Raw genomic sequence first — 15,812 nt, forward strand, 5'->3', positions numbered from 1 at the left:
CTTTATTATTAGTAGGTAGTGCTACACAAAATTCACACTAAATATGTAACAAAAAGAATACTTTGGTGACCTATTAAACTTATAAGAGTAAGGCTGGTAAATTATAAATAATCTATAATTTATCATGTACATATTATTTTCATATTATGATAACCTTTGGATAAGAATATCTATTGCACATGAATTATACGTCTTATGTCAATCGATAATCTTCAAATTGTATGAATATTAACAGTTGTATAGATGTATACCTTAATTACTACCGTATTTTGAATACATAACTGTACGTGTTGTCCTGAAACACGATGAGCGAATATGCACATATATTTTGTGAAATTATCCCAAGAATAATTGTGAGTTGAATTTTGTTTTTTAGAAAATACAAACAATTAAACGAGTATATAATATAATAAAAACATTTATTATTTTATTTCAGTCAATAACTATCGGTCATTAACAAAGTTGAAAATATATAAAAACAAAATTGTAATAATTGTCTAAGAACATAATATGTGTATACACAATAATATACACGGTACAATATAAATCTTAAGTATAATCTTCGTCAATGCAGTGTAATTTCTGCAAGGGTAGGCGAATCATTCGAGTGTTTTATTTCTTGTAATCGAAACTGTGAGCATCATGTCCATACGAAGACAGACTTCCACTACTGTATCCCAAAGATCCACTGGACAGGCTTCCGGAACCGTATGATGACGCTCCGTAACCGATGGCTGAAGATCCAAGTCCGTAACCGGATCCGTAGCTGGAACCGTAGCTGGAACCGTATCCGGAACCGTATCCAGAACCGTATCCGGAACCGAAACCAGAACCGTATCCGATTGCAGACGATTCAAGTCCTGCGCTGTAACCGGAAGAGATCAATGGTGTGGCTTGTTGGACGGCGGGCACGACGACTGGAGTGGCCACTGGTACTGGGACTTGTTTGACGACTGGAACTGCGTATGGCTTGGATACTGGAACTGGCACGTCACGGACTACTGGGACTGGGTAAGGTGATGGTACTGGATGAGGAACGGGTCTGTCGACTGTGTACGGGACAGGCCTTTCGACTGGAACTGGGTATGGGGCGGGTACATTGACTGGGTATGGTTTGTCGACTGGGTAAGGCACTGCATGTGGCACGGGAACGGCAACGTCGTGAGTTACTGGCACTGGGTATGGGGCGGACACAGGTTGGGCATGTCGGTTGATGATGTGCACTTCCTTGGAGATTGGAACGATGGGGCCGGTTGTCGGTGCGGGAGCAGCAGCGGCAGCAGAGTATCCTAGACCAGAACCGAAGCTCGAACCGGAACCGTAGCCAAGACCGTAGCCGGAGCTCAGGCCGGAGCCGTAGCTCGAACCGGAACCGTATCCCAGACCGTAGCCGGAGCTCAGGCCGGAACCATAGCTCGAACCGGAACCGTATCCCAGACCGTAGCCGGAGCTCAGACCGGAACCGTATCCCAAACCGGAGCTGTAGCCAAGACCGGAGCCGTAGCTGAGACCCGAACTGTAGCCAAGACTGGAGCCGTGGCTGAGACCGGAGCTGTAGCCGAGACCGGAAAGTCCTAGTCCTGAACCGAAACCTCCCAAGCTTCTCTTTTCGTGTTTGGTCGTCTTCTTGTCGGCGCTGGACGCATCGGCCCGGACGAGGGCTACGACTGCCAAAGTGACTAGAGCTGTTGCCTGTTAGCACACAAAGTCATAAACGATTAAAATGACATTTAAATTTCAGAATATTATTGTCAGCTATAAATTGTGGACTAAAGATTACGGATTTTAGTTGTTGTACTTACGAATTTCATGTTGAGTGTTGTTTTTTGGAAGTGATCCCGTTGAATGATGATTATTGGACACGGTCGGTGGACTTTATATACAAGTCTGCAGCCACGCGTACCCGCGACATTCCCCACCGCGTTGTCACTGTCCGAAGATTTTTAATCCAGTCAACCGAACCTGTACTGGTATATTGTGTCACATATTCTGTATAATAAGATAACCGATAAATTATACAGCGATGTGCAAGTATTCTAATATTATGTGCGTAATCCACATTAAGTAATATTAAATGTAATCCTCAAGTGTACACATTGGAGAATATAATTGATAATATATTCTGCTTGTTGCCTAAAAATCTATATAAAAATATTTATTTTTGATACTTTACCTATATCGGCATATATTTTAAGCCATCTGCTTTTTAAATAATTTTATCTTTACTGAAGTTTTTAATCGATGGTTAATTTCTATATTTTTTTAATGAACCAAGTAAAAAAAAAGGGTAGTTAAGTGTTTATTGTTTGCTGTAGTAGCTAGTCGAGTCGATCAATGATATCATTGTGTACGAAAAACGATTCTGAGCGGAGATGGTCTGTCGGCCTATTTCAAATATATTTCACGATATGTTTTTTAATTGTATTAAAGTAACTTATCTCGATATTTAGTATTGTGGTAGGTTCAAAGTTGCCAAAAATATTGCATTTATCAAATAAGTTCATATTTAAGTATTAATTATTATTATACTTAATGTTTATCTATATCTCATTCTATTACGCAGAGATAGAACAGTGTGTATATGTATATGGTATAAATAGGTAATAACTTACAGTGATTCTAAATTTTTTTAAGTTTCATTGTCTATTATAGTAAAATATATAAGTAATACTAGTAATTTTACCTATACGTATTCAAGTCCCTCTTTACGTCGTATTTTTAAATTACTACAAAGTACCAAGTAACAAATATAATCGTTATTCTTTGTTTATATATCTCATTTCATCAATTTATGTACCCATACTTAAAATTGACAAATAATTGTATTAATATTTTTTTTTAAATTTTTTGGTTACAATATTATTTAATTACTAGAAACCGTGTTCTAAATTTGCTATCCTTAATTTCAAAAATTGAACATTTTATACACTTTTAAGTATAAAATAATTTGTATATTTTCGAAATATTGATTTATTTATTAAAAATGTAATATTAAAAGCTTATCTTTGCAATTTGTATGCCCGTGTATCTCTAATATTTTTGAATTTACATAATAAAAACTAATAAGAAATCTTGAATTAAATTGTCAAGCTTTTGGTTCTTGATAATTTTTTTTTGTAATATTCGTAGGAAAAATAGCTAAAATAAATTAGAAAATGTCTCTTTAAAAGAGTCGAAAGATTTTGAAAATATTATCTTGGATTGAAAATGATCATAGTATAAGCCAATTGGTGAAACTACCTTTGGTTATTGATTTTTGAGTAACTAAAAAAAAACAAAATCGATTTTGTCAAAAACCTGTAATCCGCAAAGATTCCTGTTTTAAAATTTTTTTTTTGTTTTCCTTGACACTAGGAAATTATTGTGAATTTTTACTTTTGACTCCCCAAAGTAGCATCTAGGTTTATTTTCCTGCCAAAGAAAATGTTAAAGTAGAAAATCGAAGCATTTTTACCGACCCAAAAAGGGACAGACTCAAAAAAATGTAAAAAAAAACACATCATAATATGATCATATTATTGCTAAATTATCATTTACCGCTACGCTCAGAATTTAAAAATTGTAAACTATTAACTGTATGCTTTTTAACATTGTTCGTCAACATAACTAACATCAATTGAAGAATAACATAAACTGGCCCTGCAGTATTGTGCCTGTTTAGGGCCAGATACTTTATTTCTGTAGCAATATTATACTTTCGCGTCCGACCCTCTGGCAGGCATGCCTACAATTATAATGAACAACGCCGGTTAGTTCTAGAGATGATTAAATTGTGTTTTCGTCTTTGGAATGACACGTAATGTGACAAACTGCATTTTTGGGTACCTAGATAACATTACAGTATATAATGTATTACATTAAAAAACATATTTGTTTCACCGACTAGTAGGTAGCGTAATTGTAATCGTTTGAATTGGTCGGTTGTTGTGAGCTGGTAGTAAAGTCAGATTGGGGGTCGGTACAGTTTGGCCCCGCGATAAGAAATTGTTGCTGATAATCGTAATCAAGGGTTCGAATTCTAGCCTCAAATACAAATAATTCAAATCAATACCAACCATCAAGAATTTAAATAGTTCCAGTGCTATTTTTGAGTTTATGAATTTCTCACCCTGATCCTGGATCAAATACATTATTTATTAGTAATTTATCTGTCGGTTGAAACTTTTAATTAGCAAATGACAGTAAACTGTAATTTTTTCCTATTATTAGTATTTACGTAATCGCCTTATCTGTAAACGGCCAAATCTAAAATTATTAATTCAAAATTATTTTTCACGAGAAACTGGACAATCAAATGTCTATATACCGTGTGTATTTTGGTTATAATTTCGTTATAATATTTTGATTTTATATAGTATTGTTATTATTAAATTGTTTTACTAACTCAATTTTTTAATTTTATTACCAACAATGTCGACATGAACCGACAAAATTATAGCAATGTCCAGCAAGTATCCAATTAGATTTATTTAAATGGTGTACCTATTACCTATGTTTTTATCTCAATAAAATCTGATAAGAATCTTAATACGTGTTTTGATTTAATTTATTTAAATTATAATATTATTCAAACAAAATACACAATAGTGACAATGTGCATAGCATATACATCTTATAAATTAAATATTATAATATTACATGAGATTGTACACAAATGTTTGATTATAATTTACAATATAGATGACCCGTGCACACAAAATTAAGCAATATAAGAAACAATGTTTTGCAGAAACCTACTGAATGGGATTATGAAATCTAAAAAAGAACATAATCTGCATACAAAACCCAGTACTTCAGTAAGTAAATTAGTAGTGTAGCTAATAATAGTGACAAAGTACCAACCTATTTATCATTAAATCATAATTTTATATTTCCATTTGTTATTGTTCAGTGCTAGGTAAATAATTTAACTTAAAATATTATTTTTCATGCTGCTGTTTTTAGTTAAAATATCTATTATTCCAGACATATATAATAAAATGATGAACTTGTAGAGCCTAATTTAATACATTTTGTTGTACAATCAACAATACCGATTAATAAGATAATTGATTTCAGTTTAATATAATAAGATGTAGCCATTTATGTATACTTGTGTTTTGAATTGGTTTTTCTTAGACCTTTATTTTTACAGAAAAATAATAGTGTCACTGCGAATACCTAGTTTTATTTGTTTTTAAATAATTCATATTCCAGACCGGAAATAAATGGACCGCCAAAAATATTTTACATTAATGCTGATTTTTGTTCATTATTTATCTTTGCATAGACCCAAGATAACTTTCTGAGTAAAAAAAAATTTATTTACGAAAATGTTTTCATCCGGATTACCTTCGAAATTAATTGCCGACATCTGCTCTACAGTGATAAATATTATATTTAAAAAAGAGAACATAACTTGTGTCTTATGTTATTATTTTGCTGAAACTTTACACTTTAACTTAATTAATAGAATTAATTTATATTTTTAAATAAACTAGAACTAAGTTTAGCTCCTTTTTTTAGCATAAACTATTTGAAAACAATGGGTGAATGCTGGGAAAATCTTTGACAATATCCACGCACTATATTATCCAATAGCGGAAAACGCATTTTAATATTAATAGTGCTTTCACAAAATACACAAAATACATACAAAACAAGTTACGAAAAGAAGGTTTGGTGACCTCATAAACTTATAAATGATGCCTTAGTTAGCAAATTATAAACAGTAAATAATTTATCACGTATATGTTATTTTCATACAATAATAACATTTTTATAAGAATATCTTTTGCCATTAAATTATACGTTTTATGTCAATCGTTAATCGTCCCAAGCGTTATTTTAGTATTTCATGACGAGCACTTTAGTATTGTAGAAAGTCAATTAGAAAAAAATTAGTTCGTTTTTCGGATCAAAGTAATTTATATTTTATATCACACATAAAATTCGCTGCAAGCACATGTTACATATTTAGTTGTACAGAAATACACGAAATAAAGTTCTATAATATCGTATTCATAATTTTGAAATAACTTTTTTTGGATTAGTTATTACATAAATTTGTTGTAGTTATAATATAATTACAATCGTAATGTAACACATGCCATCTTATGTAATATGTTTTACCTTATTTTTAGTTGTGGCGTCGTTGAATATATTTATTTCATATTTTTAAAATTATAATTTAAGTATATACAATACAGTACACAATACGCAATACGCATATATAATTTCAATATTGTTGTATAATATAATAAAATATTTTTAAGTTAGGCCAAGTATATGTATGTTAATATAAGTTATGGTCACGATATTCGAATTGGCCAACTCAATTTTTCCATTTAATGGGCCATTTTTATATTCTAATAAATTATATCTTATTCCTGACTCGTTTAAACAACTGCCGTTGCCTACCACTAGGTAAAATCAAAAAACCAAATACAAAAATCCTGATAAAAATTTAATTTAACCAGAATTTGATTTGGATAATACAAATATATAGACTTCACGACCACGACTAATTAAAACAGAATAAATAATTAGCATAATATGTACATGCACAATACTATCAGATCATTAAAATCATCGGTCTGGATGAATTTTGATGTAGTTTTTTTTTAAATTTCTTCGCTGACGTTATATGTAATTTAATTTATTTTTTATAAGTAATTTTTATTTTTTAATAAAATTATATCAAAAAAAAAAAACACTATTTTTTTATGCAATCATTATTGCTTAGCTATTAGAATATTATCTGAAATAACTATCGAATATTCGTCGATACATGAACTCCGATTTTTTTAAAACTGATTGAATTTTAAGAGCTCTATAGCTGCTATCGTATTTTGAATACATAACTGCATGTATTGTCCTGAAACACGATGAGCGAATATGCATGTATATTTTGTGAAATTGTCCCAAGAAGTATTGTGAATTGAACTTTTTTTTTTAGAAAAGACAAACAAGTAAACGAGTATATAATATAATAAAAACATTTATTATTTTATTTCAGTCAATAACTATCGGTTATTAACAAAGTTGAAAATATATAAAAACAAAATTGTAATAATTGTCTAAGAACATAATATGTGTATACACAATATACACGATACAATATAAATCTTAAATATAATCTTCGTCAATGCAGTGTAATTTCTGCATGGGTAGGCGAATCATACCAGAGATTTATTTCTTGTAATCGAAACTGTGGGCGCTGTGTCCATATGAAGACAGACCTCCAGTGCTGTATCCCAAAGATCCACCGTACAAGCTTCCGGAACCGTATGATGACGCTCCGTAACCGATGGCTGAAGATCCAAGTCCGTAACCGGATCCGTAGCTGGAACCGTAGCTGGAGCCGTATCCGGATCCGTAACCAGAACCGAAACCGATTGCAGATGATTCAAGTCCGGCGCTGTAACCGGTAGAGATCAATGGTGCTGCGTGGTGGACGGCGGGCACGACGACTGGAGTGGCCACTGGTACTGGAACTTGTTTGACGACTGGAACTGCGTATGGCTTGGATACTGGAACTGGAACGTCACGGACAACTGGGACTGGGTAAGGTGATGGCACTGGATGGGGAACTGGTCTGTCGACTGCGTATGGGACGGGTCTTTCGACTGGAACTGGGTATGGGGCTGGTACATGGACTGGGTATGGTTTGTCGACTGGGTAAGGTACTGCATGTGGCACGGGAACGGCAACGTCGTGAGTTACTGGCACTGGGTACGGGGCGGACACAGGTTGGGCATGTCGGTTGATGATGTGCACTTCCTTGGAGATTGGAACGATGGGGCCGGTTGTCGGTGCGGGAGCGGCGGCAGCGGAGTATCCTAGACCAGAACCGTAGCCAAAGCCGGAACCATAACCGAAGCCGGAGCCGTAGCTTGAACCGGAACCGTATCCCAGACCGTAGCCGGAGCTCAAACCGGAGCCGTATCCCAGACCGGAGCTGTAGCCAAGACCTGAACCGTATTTCAAACCGGAGCTGTAGCCCAGACCGGATCCGTAGCTAAGACCGGAGCCATAGCCAAGACCGGAGCCGTAGCCGAGACCGGAGCTGTAGCCGTGGCTGAGACCGGAGCTGTAGCCGAGACCGGAAAGTACTAGTCCCGAACCGAAACCTCCCAAGCTCCTCTTTTCATGTTTGGTCGTCTTCTTGTCGGCGCTGGACGCATCGGCCCGGACGAGGGCTACGACCGCCAAAGTGACCAGAGCTGTAGCCTGTTAGCACCAAAAAGTCACAAACGTTTTAAATTACATTTCAAGTTATTTGAGAATGTTATGGTCAGTTATAACTGGCGAACTAAAGATTATGGATTTTTAGCGTTGTACTTACGAATTTCATGTTGAGTGTTGATTATTGGAAGCGATCCCGTTGAATGATGTTTGTTGGACACGGTTGGCGGACTTTATATACAAGTCTCCTGATATGAGTACTACCCTCCCCACCGCGTTGTTTGTGTGTGCGAAGTGATGTATCGAGTCAGGCGAACCCGTACTGGTTTATTGTGTCACTTATTCTATATAATAATATTACCTTTATATTACATAGCTCCGAGCAACTATATAGTAATATCATGAGTGCGTAGTTATAAATATATGTATATATATATAGTGAAGAGTTGCTCGTCGCGAATGACAAAATCGGGAATATTATTATTATCGCATCCCATGGTTGTCGTCGTCCTCGGATCACGTAATTCAACTATATAGGTAAACCGTTCAATCGTTTTATAATAACTTGTATACGTCATGTACGTTTAAACAGACTAGTTATAATTTGGACTTTGACATAGTGTCAGCTCGGATTATTCGAAAGTCTAAGTGCATAGAACACATATTATTTACTATACCAATATAGACTCCGACGATTGCGGTTTTACTTTTTACACAACAATATTTCTATACCGGTGACCGAATTCTTTTTCGTTCACATTTTTGTGTTACTGCAAATTAATGTAAAACTATTGGCGACACAAAATATTATGTAAATTCGCTTTTTGATTACGTTTCCGTCCCGATGTACAATGTATGTGGCGCTACGATCGTTAGTCGGTCGCACGTGTGTTAGTTGTATACATGTGACATTTAAATGTCGAATGCGGTCTACGGTGTGTTGTAAATAAGGTTGGATAAATAATTAAAAAAAGTTACTTTTGCGAAATCGTACACCGTGTAAAATGTTCGGTGTTCTTTCAAGTTTTCGACATCATTAGCGTTTTTGAGTAAAGTACCACACAGCACAGAGACGATGCTAAAAAAATTAAATAAAAAAAACCACAAAGTTTTCGTATAAAGTACGGTTCGCCGAAGGAAACTAATAATCAATAAACACTTATTATGTGGCCTAAGAAAAAAGAACCTATTATAATTCATTAGCCTAAATGCTATTGCGCGGTTATTACCATGATGGTGGTCAAAAAAGCCTTGGAAATTCGAAAATAACCTATCATCTAAAGGCTTCACATTCCGAAAATTATCAAACTTTCTACTTATGAAAAACCATGTGAATTTTCATTATGTCTAACTAAAGGGTTGTAAAAAGTTGGAGATCTCGAAAAATTCGACATACCTAGTTTCATTGTATTAGTAATTTAGTGGAACAGTATAGTTTTAAGGAGATTTCAGTTAAGTTCAAGGTAACGAAAAATTCTAAATACTGACGTTCGACATGATGAGGATCTACTGTATTATGTTTTAATATAGGTACACATGTCTAACATTTTTTTGTTTAGGTATAATAGTAGATATAGTGACTGGTCGGACAATTAATTAAATTATGAAATATTTTATAACTTTTTTTAATTCAAAATATATGAATAATGAATGACGTTGATAAAAGTTGTCGACAACTATAGATGTAAAAGTGATTAAAGAATTAAATTAAATTATATTTGGTGTAGATATTTTGGTTTCTACATTCAGATCTCAGATGTATTGACGTATTCAGATAATAACTGAGGTTTTTGGCTTACCTACTAGTTTCTTTCTCGATCACCATCGATCGACTTGCGTCTGACATACTTTTACTTCAATTTTTATTTTTGAGACATTTATAAAAAAAAAAGCTAAAAACTCCTAAAAAAGTGAACGTAGTGTTTTTTCGGGTTTACTTCAAACGTACCATCGGAAACTAGATAGGTATAATATAAGATTCAATGGTTAGAAAAATGATTTTAATTTCTGCGATAGTGTCTAATTCAGTCAAAATATTAAAATAGTTATATTACTAACTTGATTAATAGCCGTATAGAATAATCGCAGTGTTGCGTTGTCAGAAATAATTTACGTGAAATTATATTTAATTGACACTCTCAAAATATTTTTTAGCATCGTCCGAAACCATAAGGTGGTTATTTCAACAACACATAACTCTGGACTCACAACTTATTAATCTTGATAGTCTGTCGGTGATATCTTGTGTCGTCGTTTATTTACAACAAATAATAAAAAAACATTTTTTTTAAAAGAAAAAGCCTCGACGACGTGATCATTGGCTTATTTTATATGATAATAAAATATTATACCTGCGTATAATACGTAAAATAATAGGATTTGAGCAACACGTCGATTTACTACATCGAGTAAATCTTTATAGGTACAATGATGTGAATTTTAATGACAAGAAATGGCACCTATACTGTACGCACTATGTTATATCACACAACGGGATAATATATATTTTTTTCATTTTCTTTTTTTTTTATAAAAATCACTTTTATTGTGATTTCTAATTCATTACGAGAAATTATTAATATTTTAATATAATTAGCGTATAAATGATTATTATTGGGACTTGACAATTGTTAAGTCTATTAATTTAATGTCCATAGGCATTTAGAATTTAAGATCTTTTTTATAGGTAAGGCAATAATTTTAATCTGCGTTGTTTTTTTCTGGAAATTTGTATCAGTATAGTAAACATTAACAAAACACATTAAAATCTCGGTCTTCTTTTGTTTTAATCATTGTTAAACGGTAATCTATTTCCATTTGCACAAGTAATGCTTATGCACGTAGTTTGCATAATTTTTTTTATAAATACATAAATAGAATATTAAAAATTTTGTAAAATAAAATGGTACCTACTGTATAAAATGTGTAAAATACGTTGGATAATACGATATTACGGTATGCTACGAGGGTTAATTGTTCTAAAGTATAATACAAGTGATACAAGTGTAATATAATATTTTAATACGAGGTATTAAATGGTATGAATAGTATGGTACAAAATATAAATAAAATACCAATATTTATAGGTACGTCGTCTCAATCACGACTCATTATATAATATTATAGTAGGTAGTAGTCAATAGGGATTATTCATTTCCATTCTAGCAGAACATTGTTATTTTTCGTACACCGGATTGACACAGCATACAGCATTATATTGCTACTTTCGCTATTTATCGTAAAATATGTTCGAAACGCTTTATTGACTATCGATTTATATTTTATTTGTTTTAATTTTATGAAACTGTAATATTCTTCTTCACTTCGATTGCGAGGAAAACAAATGAATGGTAATCTCAAAAACGTTTTCGTCATCGGGCGATAACTTAGTTGATTATTATTGCACGTTTTAGGAGCTTATGGGCGATGGAGTTCTAAATTTAATATATATCTGTGCTGAAACTCTCAGGTACCCTGGATTTCGTCGCCTAATACGATATGACTTATATTTCTTTTTAATTTTGTTTTTGCCCACACGCGACACGCTACTGCGCACGAGCTCAGATAAATCCTATTATTGACAAAAGTAGTGCATTGTTTGAAAACACTTGGGCGTAGTATGTTTTGTTCGGATTATTGAAAACGGCGATTAGCCGATATTATATTGTTTTATTATATTTACGATATAGCGGTGTCTTATCGATTTTTGACCGCATATTTGCTAACATAAACACGCCATTTGGAAGCCTACCATATTATGTTGTAGGATCGTTTTGGGGTGGTGGTGATTCTTGTACGAGCGTCGCATACATATTATAATATTTTGCCGAAATATAAACATTATTATAATGGTCTGCAGGTTTCGATCCGAGTATAGTGCACACTGCGGGAAGGTTTTATTGGATCGACAATAAAAATAGTAATAATAATACAATCGATTAATATTGTTATAATAATAATTTATTTATATACCTACGGGATGAGAAAACTAGGTCAGATCACCGCGGGATCGTAATGATAGTAATAATATACCTACCTACATAACATTATTATATACGCAAGGCATTCGGCGTTAAACTAAACTCGTACGGCCATAAATAATAATAATGACGACGACGATGATGACGATAATAATAATAATAATAATAATAATAATAATAATAATCTACGCAATGGGTCGGCGGACGAGCCGGCCGATTGGATCGGGTCCTAAAGGAGGTGGAAGACAAAAAAAGCACGCGTGCGTCTGAAATGCGTTTTTATATCCTTCCAAACGACGTCATTACGGGGCGAGCGTGGAAAATCGGTCCAACGACCGGCGATTATACGAACTTACTTACTTACAAGGATATAAATACGCGTCCTGTGCTCCGGCCGGTGTCGGTGTAATTCCGCGTAAAGGTCCTTCCGACCGTCGGCGGCGCGCGCAATTACCTAATGGACGCGGATAACACGGTATCGAGTGTCGGCGGGTGTATACCGCGGTAGGTATTCGCCGCGAATTAAATAAACGTGTGCACTGCGATGTAGGTACTTACCTGCTTCATAAAAATACAGTCGTAGTAATATTTATTTTGTAAATAGGTACAAAAATAATTACGTCTGTAGCCCAAAAGTCCCAGTAGTGTACATTACACGGCACTGATTATGTTACATCCGTGCGGAAAGTCGATTAATCTATACACTGCAGGCGGTAACAGAAAGAAATTACTAACTGCTTTTATGTTTTTTTTTTGTACAATTTATAAACTCTTGTGCTACCTATATTTATGCTATACATTCTTCCAATTATATTTCTTGAAACCGAAAACTAACAATTTTTCGGTTAAATTTTTTGAAGCATTTCAAGAACACCAATTCTTAAATCTGAACAATTTTGATGGTAAAAACATTCATCGAATGTCAAGTATTTTAATTTTTTAGAATTTTTAAAATGTCAATATTATTTTTGAGTAAATTAATTTAAAACGTAATAACTTTTTTCAAAGTATTATTTTTGGGAATTAGCTGACATCCAATTAGAATTTTCTCACTAGTCATTTCTGCATAGGTAATCGCATTTACCTAAATTTATTGTCGTGTAGTGGCCTCGCAGACATACTGTAGGTATATATAATCACAGATTGTCATTTTCCTCCAGAAACCAGATACCGTATTCGTCTACTGTCTATTTCCTGTCCATCATTAAAAATAAAAACCGTCTACTAACAGTATTACTCTTGAATTCGAATTATAAATATTAAATACTAAATTATTCAAATTTGAATTAAAAATCTTAGCGATAAAATCTAGTAAGATATTCATTTTCTATAATAATTTGGAACTTTAATAATTTATAAATAAAATATAATATGTAAATCATCGTACTATTGTATATCATTGATATTAGGAATGTTATAAATAAATATAGGTACACATTTATACAAATTAAATAATTTCATATACAAAACAAATAAAATTAATAAAATAAATAAATTTGAAAATTAAAAATTAATAATCATATATGACTTTGATATTGGGAAGAAAATAGAGTCGATTGTGGTTCAAAAAATGAAAATGAAACGTACTTTCTATTTTTTCAGAGGAAAAATAACAGTGGAAAAAACGGTAGGTACCTATCGGCTATCTTATTGTTGTAGAATTTTCCCATAATAATACACTAACTGGGTTAACAACAATGAATAGTAATCCAGTCCTTTACCTGGATGAAGAAAAAAAATAATATACTAATTGAGTCGTGACTACCGCTAGTAAAATGTAAGCTCCTGCAATATTATTATTTTAATCGGCGCTAAAACCCAAATGTGAATATAATATTTTATTAATCAGGTGACGGATATTGTTATAAGCAAATTACTTTTTAAATCACTAGTGATATGTATATGTTGATGTTGAAACACCTTCAGTGGACACTTTTTCGGGAAGTCAAAAAGTTTCCAGAGATTCGCGTCAGAATTCTCCGCGGTAACTCAACCAAACAGCTTTTGATTATTATTTTTTTTTTCACATCATGATTTATCTTTGGTTTCAAATTTAATATCTAAAGCAGCACTGAACACACGTCCGTTCTGCGCCGCTGGAAAGAGTGCACCCGACGTGCGTGAAGTTGCCCCCTCCCCCCACTTTAACCCAGGAACTTCAAACCAATTTAGAAAAATTGCTACTCATATAAGAAATAAGAAAATAATTATATGGCTAGTGATGTTATTATTATTTCATAAATCGTTGCTTTTCGGAACAAAAAAACAATTATGAAAAAAAAATGTTTTTATAAATAATACCATTAGTTACAGGTAAAAAGTAAATATAATTGTAGTTTAAAATATATATACTAGGGAACTCATTTTCTAATTTTCTATTACAAGTTAAATATTAAGTAACTATTTTGTTGCGTAGTTTTGGCAAGAATCTTACTAATTTTGAAAACCAACTTGCTATTATTTTGCTAAGGATTCGCTTTTATTGGCAATAATTTGCAGTGGATTGCGTAAAGGGGGTGGCCCAAGTTCATGGATGTGTTGTATATTAATTATTAAAATTATAATTTGATAAGTCATTAATTTATGTTATAACTATCTATGACAGTAGTATAAAATAGTGACTTATAGCACCGCCACCGTAACAGCCACCACCAAGCATTTTTATTACATAATTATTTTTTTATTTAACTTCTTTTCTAGATTTATTCAGTTTTTTATTTTAATTAGATAAAAATCTGTTTGAAAAATTATTCTAAATTGAGTATATAAAAAAAGAATAATTCGATATTTAATAAAACAATAGAACTGGAATAAAAAAAGACGATGAATTGAAAATCTTATTTCATTAAAAAGTCAAGTTGAGTACAAAAAACTATATTTTAATAATCAAAATGTAATTTGAATAAAAAATATTCTTGACTAAATAAAAATCCTAAATTAATAAAAAAATATGATATTAATAAATGAACCTAAATTACTAAAAATTTAATATTGATAAAAATGAAAATGAATAAGAAATAGTCTTTATTAAATAAAAAGTCGAATTTAATAAACAATTTAATAAAAATTCTCAATTAATAAAAAAATATAATGCTTATAAAAAGAGTAAATTAATAATAAATCTAAAATGAATAAAGAATATTCTTAATTGAATAAAAAGCCTAAAATATAAAAAAATATAATACAAATGAAAAATATAATTTATATAAAAATATAAATTGAATAAAAAATAATCTTAGTTGAATATAAATGTTTGATACCAGGTTCGAATGCGCAGGTGAATAAAAATGGACCGTGCAAATTCTAAGTTCCTGGGTTAAAGTGGTTGGCTGAGGTTAAAAAATTTGCCCTCCCCAGGGAAAAATTTGTTTTCTGGGGAAACTAAGACCATGCAAATTCTAAAAACTTCATAGCAACTTCTAGCAAATAAATAGCAATTTTTCTAAAGTGGTTGGAAGTTCCTGGGTTAAAGTGGGGGGGGGGGGACAACTTCACGCACGTCAACACCCGGTCACAGTTTTCTGATTGGTCTAAGTAAAAAAAAAGCACTGGTGTACCAACGGCGGTGGACAGCAGTGTACATTTTTTGCGATTTTCTTTAGATCTGCTTAGTATATGTGTGGAGTGTCGCGAGTGTTGGTGCTGTGTAACAATTTCCAGAGATTT

General features: G+C 32.7%; 2 protein-coding genes across 2 annotated transcripts; both read right to left on the reverse strand.

Annotated features, from left to right (window-relative positions):
* Positions 1–469: 469 nt before the first annotated feature.
* On the reverse strand, positions 470–1,933 carry LOC111036042 (zinc finger protein 512B-like). The gene is made up of 2 exons (XM_022317929.1): positions 1,803–1,933; positions 470–1,692 (listed from the first exon to the last, which is right to left on the reverse strand). Exons 1-2 carry the CDS (start codon positions 1,809–1,811, stop codon positions 613–615), a joined length of 1,089 nt encoding a protein of 362 aa, XP_022173621.1. The 5' UTR covers positions 1,812–1,933; the 3' UTR covers positions 470–612.
* Positions 1,934–7,032: 5,099 nt separating this feature from the next.
* On the reverse strand, positions 7,033–8,461 carry LOC111036039 (fibroin heavy chain-like). Its single transcript, XM_022317927.1, has 2 exons — positions 8,327–8,461; positions 7,033–8,211 (listed from the first exon to the last, which is right to left on the reverse strand). Exons 1-2 carry the CDS (start codon positions 8,333–8,335, stop codon positions 7,171–7,173), a joined length of 1,050 nt encoding a protein of 349 aa, XP_022173619.1. The 5' UTR covers positions 8,336–8,461; the 3' UTR covers positions 7,033–7,170.
* Between the last annotated feature and the right edge of the window lie 7,351 nt (positions 8,462–15,812).

Source organism: Myzus persicae, unplaced genomic scaffold (assembly GCF_001856785.1).
Source record: "Myzus persicae strain clone G006 unplaced genomic scaffold, MPER_G0061.0, whole genome shotgun sequence".
NCBI lineage: Eukaryota > Metazoa > Arthropoda > Insecta > Hemiptera > Aphididae > Myzus > Myzus persicae.